At 46.5% G+C, this 8,385-nt stretch overlaps 2 protein-coding genes across 7 annotated transcripts in view; one reads left to right on the forward strand and one right to left on the reverse strand.

Moving 5' to 3' along the window:
• NDRG3 (NDRG family member 3) overlaps nucleotides 1-6,753 on the forward strand; it is an 83,173-nt gene extending 76,420 nt beyond the window's left edge. For 3 of the 6 annotated variants that reach the window (XM_082362002.1, XM_082362003.1, XM_082362006.1), the window contains 5 exons: nucleotides 181-228; nucleotides 2,693-2,728; nucleotides 2,814-2,865; nucleotides 4,059-4,097; nucleotides 5,173-6,753. In XM_082362002.1, the coding sequence (XP_082218128.1) occupies nucleotides 181-228; nucleotides 2,693-2,728; nucleotides 2,814-2,865; nucleotides 4,059-4,097; nucleotides 5,173-5,354 (357 nt within the window). In that variant the 3' untranslated portion in view covers nucleotides 5,355-6,753. The remainder of the gene's footprint in view (nucleotides 1-180; nucleotides 229-2,692; nucleotides 2,729-2,813; nucleotides 2,866-4,058; nucleotides 4,098-5,172) is intronic. The other 3 variants (XM_082362004.1, XM_082362005.1, XM_082362007.1) reach the window with 1 other exon arrangement.
• Nucleotides 1-8,385, reverse strand: part of RAB5IF (RAB5 interacting factor) — a 97,031-nt gene that overhangs the window by 56,138 nt on the left and 32,508 nt on the right. The window lies entirely within an intron of this gene.

The following is an 8,385-nucleotide window of genomic DNA, read 5'->3' on the forward strand; positions in this document are numbered from 1 at the left end:
GAAATATAAGATATAAAGTACTTCATATAAATATGTCTCCCACTTTTGTATTTTGGTAATTTGGCTGATTCAGCCATCTCCAAATGAGCCATTGATCTTGGAAGATCATTCTCATGCCAAGCGATTTCTTATTTTTCTAGCAGTTCATAAAATTCTCTCTCTCTCTCTCTTTTTTTTAAGGTTGAATGCAATTCTCGCCTGAATCCTGTAAATACAACTTTGCTAAAGGTAATGTGTCTTCTTTCCTCATTGCCAACCATTAGTGAGTAAATTATACGTGGTTCAGATTACTTTATTTCTGGAATAGATGCCCAGAAAGAAGGAAAGCTTCTCTTTCTCTCTCTGATTCTCTCACTCTCTTAAAAAAAATTTCTTTTCCTGAATATATTCTCATTGTAGAAAATTGGAAAATAGGAAAAAAATGGAAATATAAAAAAGAATAAAATAAAAATTACCCTAATCCTGCCACCCAAAGGTAACCTTCTGGTAAAAATATCGGTTTTTTTCCTATACATTTTTACATCATTAAGATCATAGGCTGTTTATAGCCCTGTGTCTGTTTTCCTCAACTTTTTGACAATTAAACATCTTCCCGTGTCATTAAAAACGTCATAAGCATTATTTAATATTGTTGTGAGAAATTAGACAATGAATGGAAATTCTTTACGTGCTAAATCCCCTTGTATGGATAAGGGAAGCTTCCAATAACATTCTCATGATAAGGGTAGATGCATTTTTTCTTTCTCTTAGGTCAAATAGAGAGTAACTCTTGTATTAAATTTCTAGGGTTAATATCAAGCTTCTCCCCGTTTTGATTGTACCCCAGGCTCACATTTTCTGGAGCCTCTAGTGACATATTTAAGGGCCTGACCTCCTGGTTTGAATTTGGATTACAGTAGATTTAAGTACTGATCTTATGTTTCTGACTGTTAACTTTCTCAGCCTGAAAGACCTCTGCTTTCTTCCCTTTCTCTTTGAAGTGAGATTAAAAGGGAAGTGCTGTCACCAGAAGCAGCCCATAGTTCCTGGAAATATAACATGAGGTTAATGCTCTGAGGTTACAAAACTCAGAGTGTTCTGGGGTCCAGGTGATTGATGAACTAGTCTAAAATATGATTTTTTTTTTTTTAAAGCATGTGGTTTCAAATTAGCTTTCATTGCAGGTTTGAATCAGTTTTCCAAAAGCGCAAAACAACTTTACAGTAGCCATAGATGTGCTTATTTCTGGGCAAAAATGCCCATCTACAACAGCATGATGGAACTGATTCTCTGTTTGATAGGTATCAAGCTTGGAAACAGTCTTTCCCAGTATTCTCTCTGCATACGGGAACTGTTTTACAGTTCTAATCAGACTTTGACTCCTAACCTTCATGAAAATACAGCCTGGGCCAGTTAGGTCTATTTTATACTTATTCAGGTTAAATATTTGTTCCTGATCTTACACGTAGAATTTTCAGGGAACTGACTGTTCCTTATTAACCTCAAATTCCTGTGTCTCACGTGGCAATCCCATCTGCTGAATAACAGTCCACCCTCAAAGAAAGTTTTCATGTTAGTGAAGGGAGACCATGAGGTTCATGTCTCTTTTTTAAAAAACGCCAGTCAGCCTGAATAGGCTACTATCTGAGTATGGAATGCATAACAGCTGGAAGGAGGAGGGTGGCCTCATGGTTGGCCATCATGCCCTAGAAGCAGTGTTCTCTGCGGATTGGCAGAATATACATCACCTGGCTTGTTAGAAATGCAAGTTCCTGAGACCCGCTGCAAACCTATTAAATAAGAATCTCTAGGGACTTCCCTGGTGGTCCAGCGGTTAGGACTCCGTGCTCCCAATGCAGGGCGGCCAGGTTTGATCCCTGGTCAGGGAACTAGATCCCGCATGCCACAACTAAAAGATCCCACATGCTGCAGCTACAGAACCCGCACGCCACAACTAAAGATCCTGCATGCCACAACTAAAGATCCTGCACGGGGCAATGAAGATCCCACGTGTTGCAAAATAAATAAATAAATATTAAAAAAAAAAAAAAAAGAATCTCTAAGGCAGGAACTCAAGAATCTGAGTTTTAACAGGTCCTCCTGGTAATTCCAGTGCATGCTAATAAAACCCTACTCTAGAAATCTTTGCACAGGTGAGAATAACCAACTGTAAAGATTTATGAAGTGAGAGACAGCCTTACCAAATCCAACTATGAAATGAAAGTGGCTGACCAAGTAGGTTGGCTGAATTCAGCCTCAGTGCCTGATTGGAGACATCCCCTTAGTCGTGAAGTGAAGACAATGTAGAGTTGAGAGGGAACCTTAAAAGTGTGGTGCCCTGAGGAGTTAGGATCACACTGTTTGAGGACTCTGAAAGTAACATTCTCCAGGTGGAGGCAGAACCATGGTTGAAGGTAGTGGTTAACTTCACTATCACCCGAATGGAAAATTCCCGACACGGGCCTGAAAGTTAGGCCCTGCACTACTGATTAATAAATGTTGAATAATCTTTCAAAATTACATCCAAGGTTATTGCTAGGATTTAAGTCTTTGTGTAAGAGTGCATTGAGGAGATGGACACTTGGATGTAGTTAAACATTAAGTTAAGGAACCTAAAATTTGATCCTGTCCTGTTTGAAAGGACCCATGGATGTTCAGAGCATTTCCCTTAAGTGTTAAGTCTCAGCTGACTTGCATATTTTTCCTCTTCTAGATGGCAGACTGTGGTGGACTACCCCAAGTAGTTCAGGTAAGGAGATTTTTTTAAAAGCACCCATTTGACTCCAGGTCTCTGACTGTGCAAAGATTAATGCCTTCTTATTTTGTCCCCCTAGCCCGGGAAGCTCACCGAGGCCTTCAAGTACTTTTTGCAGGGAATGGGCTACAGTGAGTAGTACACAACTTTCTATTCTACCAAAGATTTATTGATAATGGGGTCATTTTGGCATCTGATGAGTACTCAATTCTCAGGGCATAACCTCTGTGCTAGCCAGCCTGAAATCAAGTAGAAACCAAACTGTTTATGGAACATTCATCTGTGTGTATATATAAAGATGAGCTAATGCTTATTAAGCACTTACTTTGTGCCAGGCACTCTATATTCTTAACCTTGAGAGGTAAGTTCTGTTATTAGTCCCATTTTATAGAAGAGGAAACTGAGGCTCAAAGAAGCTAAGCACCTTTCCCAGGGTAACAATTCAGCTGCAGAGCCATGATTCAAACCGTGGCAGTCTGACTCCAGAGCCCACATTTTCAACCACTGAAGCTTAGCCAGACCAAGCTATGAATCTGAAGTTGTTATTTGCATCTGAACTCAGCTGGTTAATGACTCCTGGACTAGAGAAACAAAATGGAGCCTCCAGAAGAAAAGGAGTTAAATCAGTTAAGTCTGCTCCACCACAGGAGATGAACTTGCAGAGTGTTGTAGAGTGAATCCAAGGATGTGTCCATATCATGTGCCACTGTCCTGGTCTCTTGTATTGTGAGACCCCTGAGCTTTCTCATTTGTCACAGAATATCCACACTTGCTCCTTTCTTGGAGTTATAAAAAGGAAAACTCTTCTACCCAGGTACAGAGCTCTTTATCCAGTAGGGTGATTTTTCTCCTGTCTTTGGTATCAATGTGATTAATGATGATTGGGCAGCTGCTCTGGGCAGCAGCTGGGCCCCTGGGTACAGCCCTGTACCTGGCAGGCAGCTCGTGTGTGTCTCGTCTAGAGTGGCTGTGTCATCCCCGTCTGTGAGCCACTACCAACCGAGCCCACACCCATATCCCTCTGGGAGGAGCAGAAGTCCCTCTCCTTTCCTAGGAAGCAGCTGATCTTCCAGCTGTTGGATCCATTTCCGATCCAAGCAGGTTGGCCCTTTATAGTGAAGGAGAACACCTTTGACTAGTTGAGAGGAGTAACATCTGAGATGTTATTGAAGCATCAGTTGGCCTCACCTCCTTTCTGGGGCCTTAAAATAAAACTTCACCCCTGGCTTAGAGCGTTCTGTCAGTGTCTGCTGGGCAGCTGAGGTTGCCGCTCGGCACGGTCGGGTTACTAACGTGCCTTTTCCTGTGTCCGTCCTGCTTCCAGTCCCGTACGTGCAGCTCAGTCACCTGAGCACCGAGTCAGGTACCTTCCTCTACGCTGGCCCTGCCCCTGCCTCCCAGCCATGCTCTCCTGGCTGCATTGGCTGCCCGCAGCATGTCCGTGGTTTTCCTGTGCAGTGAGAGCCCGATAGAACGTGGCTCGTTGTGCCCTGAGAGAGTTAGCCTGCAGGTCCTACCCTGGTCCCCCAGGAGTAAAGGAGCGGGTTGTAACAGCCAGGGTCACAGCAGCAGCTGAACCTTTATATAGGCAGGGCCCCTCCTCCACCACCACCTACTTACTGATCCTTGAGTTAACCCCCAGACACTGGGTTCTCAATTAGGAGCGTCAGAGCCTGTGCCCGGAGAAGTGCAGGTGATGGCATCTTCGGACCCCAGCATTGAAATGGCAGCTGGGGGAGTAGCTCTTGTCTCAGAAAGATAGGCAGGGGGGTGTGCCAGGTAAGGCCCTCTCCTGGCCAAGCTGGAAGGACCTCCCAGCCAGAGCGGTGGCAGTGGGCAGGAGTCTGAGTTACACAGCCACCTCCGGTGCTCTTCCTCACAGGTAACCTGTACCTCACCCCCTGTGCAGGGACCAGCTCCAGGCCCGCCTGCCCTCCCTACACCTCATCTTCCTACGTGTCTCCTCCCCAGGTAGCAAGGGTCGCCTGTGGACACGGATGGTAGTCTTGTTGTATCGGGCTTGCACTGTGTTTGTGAAACACCTTCATACTTGTGTGGTGTGGTTTGTCTTTCTTTGGTTTAGTCTTGCATGTACTGCAGGTTTTGGTTACCTGCTTGGGTTCCCAAAGCCTCCTTCCTAATCACTTTATGAATGGCACGGGCATAGCTAAGAGGCTACACTCTGGACTTAGGTTTCCCCTCGTTCTGCTGTGGACCAGAGTCAGCTGAGATTCCAACCAGAACCAGAGGCTTAAAGCAGCCTTGCCTATAGCCCCTCACCTAGAGCCAGTAATGCAAAGTGGGGATGGCTGTGTCTTGTCCTGGTGTCACCTTAAATGGGTTGGGAAAGCTAAAATGTAAAGCTTTTGGTGAAACTTCTCGATTAGCTGAGTTGAACCAGGGCTCCTTCTTATAGTCCTCTTGGTTCTTTCTTACAGTCCCATCTGCCAGCATGACCCGGCTCACCCGATCACGAACCCACTCCACCTCAAGTAGCATCGGCTCTGGAGAAAGTGCCTTCAGCCGATCTGTCACAAGCAATCAGTCAGACGGAACTCAAGAATCCTCTGAGTCTCCTGATGTCCTGGACAGACACCAGACCATGGAGGTGTCCTGCTGAGCAGATGCTCCTCCCTTGGACCATGCAAGTCCGTCCTCCTTCCGACAGCCACTCCGTAATATAACACTTCATCCAGCAAACTGGCATCTATCTTTAAGTCTTGCATGGCCACTGACTCTCTCTTTCTGGTATCCTGGATTAATCATCCTCTCTGCCTGCCCACCCCCCTTTTTGTATGTACCAAGAACCACTTCCATGCCATTACTGTAGCATTCCAACATCTTCAGCTGATCCGATCTCCATATCTTCTCTTGCCACCTTTTCCCTGTGCTTTCCCAACTATGTAGCTAAGACTGTTTGATCCTGATGTATGTGTGTGAGCACGCGTGTCTGTGTTTGTGTGTGCATAGTTCTGTGATTTTAGACAGGCTTTCTTGTAGAGCTTCTGCAAAAAACAAAAAAAAAAGGGACTCTTTTTTTGCATTTTCAGTGGTGTTTTTAGGGGAAATATGCAGAACAGGTTTCTAGGTTGGGTAGGCCATTGCATTCTCTTTCGCTTCCATATTGGTCAACAAGAACTGCAAAGTGACTTCAGGAGAGAGCAGTTCTGAGGAATGTGGAAGATCATAATTCCTGTTTGGATTGTTGACTGCGACCAACAGAAGGGAGCCTGTTACGTAGAGACGCAGGCCGGGTGGCCGGCCACTTTTCCTCTCCAAATGAATTTACGCATACTGTCCTGTGAACAGAAGGGGGGGATATGTTCTCTCAGAAGCCCGTGAATGATGAGCTTCTGACGCAACGTGGAGTTTTTCCCAGGGAGTCAGTGTGGCTTAGTCACTGGACTTTTTTAGCACAGGAAGGGGAAAATGAAATTCCAGGCCTCTGCTCTGTCAGAACAAAACTGAGTCTCTGCAGTGTCTGATACCACATGCCAGACGTCTGCAGGAAGCGCCTCCCAGGAGGGACACTCTCCATCCCTCGACTGCCCCAGAAGGGAGGGGTATAGCCTGAAAATTATGTAGATGATGAGGCGATGGCTGGGCAGAGAGGAACAGTATAGACTTATTTCAGCAGACTTAATGGAAGCTAAATGAAATTCAGATAGAACCCATGTCTCAGAAAGTTATTCCTGTGAACTCCCTTTTGTAGGAGGGAAGGGGCCAATCTGTAAGGGCAGCCTGTCCAGGTAGAATTTTGTTCAGTCCGCTGCTATGTGAGGGGGTCACAGCCACCCAGAGAGTATCACCAGGAGGAGGGTGAAAGCAACTGCCACCCAGTAAGGGCCCAGCTTTGAGGGCATTGAGATATTACATAGAGAAGGGTTACACAGTTCTGATCTTAGGAAGGGGCTTTTCAGATGTAGCGTTTGCTTTCTGCTGAGGTACGGAATGCGTTACTCTGTCAGAGTACAACTTTTTACGGATGATGAAATAAAGCTGTATACGCCTCATTGTTACCCGGTGGCTGGTGTGACTTCTCTCAAGCCACTTCCTGGGGCTCAGGGGGGTACCGAGTGACTGCGTGTGGGCTCCGTGCTGGGCATGCTCACATACCTGATGCTTATCCACCCAGCAACACTGTCCATTTAAAGTGAGGAAACCAAGACCCAGGATAAATAATTTGCCCGAGGTCATACCAGCAAGCCAGCTGGGATTGAACCCTGAGTCCATCTGACACGCCTATATTCTTCTCAAACCGAAAACCTGACCATGAGAAGCCTGAGCGTGAGGTGATGCGGGAGAAGCCGAGATCTTGGAAAGGCATTCTGCATCTCAGCTCTGCCCTCTGTGTGCAGTTGCCACGTCCCACCCCTCGTGTAGTAATCTGCAGCCACCTGCCAGGGCTCCTGCAACAGACCAGACTGTATTTCGCCAGAAGGGGCTGTCGTCATACCCACCAAGGATAATTTCAGGAGGCAGCCGTCTCAGGTCAGTTTTGAATGGTCCAGGGGCTGCGGCTACCAGTACATCGAGGTTGCTGTGTCTGTGGCAGGTTCTTGTAAAACGACTCGACCCTGCCCATCCTGGTAGAGGACAGGAAACGAATGCATGTGGGCCGATGCAGGTGACCGTGCTGAGGTCCTTACAAAACAGGCAAAAGCAGAGTTCCGGAGCTGGAGGTGGTCTCATGGGCACAGTTGCTCTACGAACCCACCTTGCTCCGGCTGCCTCGGCTACACATTGGCATAGATGGTTGCCTGTTTCCCACCTTGGCTGTGTGCCTGGAGTCGGGCCCCAACTGGCTGGTCCTTACCACACTCATCCTCTTCTCATTTTCATTTCCTTTCTTCCTATTCAATATATTCCAAAAAAAAAAAAAGTTGGGGTGCCTGCTTTGTGAGAGGCAAGGAAGTGGCCAGGTAGATGCTACCTACCCAAGATGATTGTGTGAAGCTTTTCCGTATAAATTGTCTCACCCAGTTCTCATGGCAACTTTGCAAAGTGGCAGTGTATTTTACAGACAAAGAACAGCTGAGGAAAGTTAAGTGATTTGACCAAGGACACCTAGCTAGAAAAAGTTCCCAGTTCTTTCAAAATCGATGCATTTTCATATTTTATTGACTACAGGCCGAGCCCTTACACCTTCCTGAATGTTCCTCCTACTGAGCCAGTAAGGTAGACCCTATTCCAGTTTTGTGGATGAGAAAACAGGCCCAGAGGTAACCAATTTACAAATGGTCAAAAAACTCACAAAGCAGCAGATCTAGGCTTTAAACTCTCTTAATTCTCAGGTGCCTCCCTGAGTGGAACGGGAGAGGATATGGTGGGATCTTTTTGAGACCATAGATGGTCCTTCCCTACTTCCTTCCTCGTTCATGGGCCTCTCCTTAAGGCCAGTCCAAAAGTCTGCCTGTCAGATGAAAAGATGGACATCGCGGTGGTGTGGAGGCAAGAGCAGGAGGGTGGGCCTGTGATCAGTTCCCTCCCAGCCACAGGCCACATCCTTGAGTGGCCGTCACGCACCCTAACATCCTGGTTAGAACCTCCACTCTGGCTCCCTCAGCTCTCCACGCCAGGTGCCGCGGGAGTTAAATCTCAAACCAGCCTTCCCCGGGAGAAAGGGAGAACCTGAGCCCAGGTGTGCTCGA

The sequence above is a fragment of the Balaenoptera borealis genome (genome assembly GCF_965194805.1).
Source record: "Balaenoptera borealis genome assembly, chromosome: 16".
NCBI classification, from domain to species: Eukaryota; Metazoa; Chordata; class Mammalia; order Artiodactyla; family Balaenopteridae; genus Balaenoptera; species Balaenoptera borealis.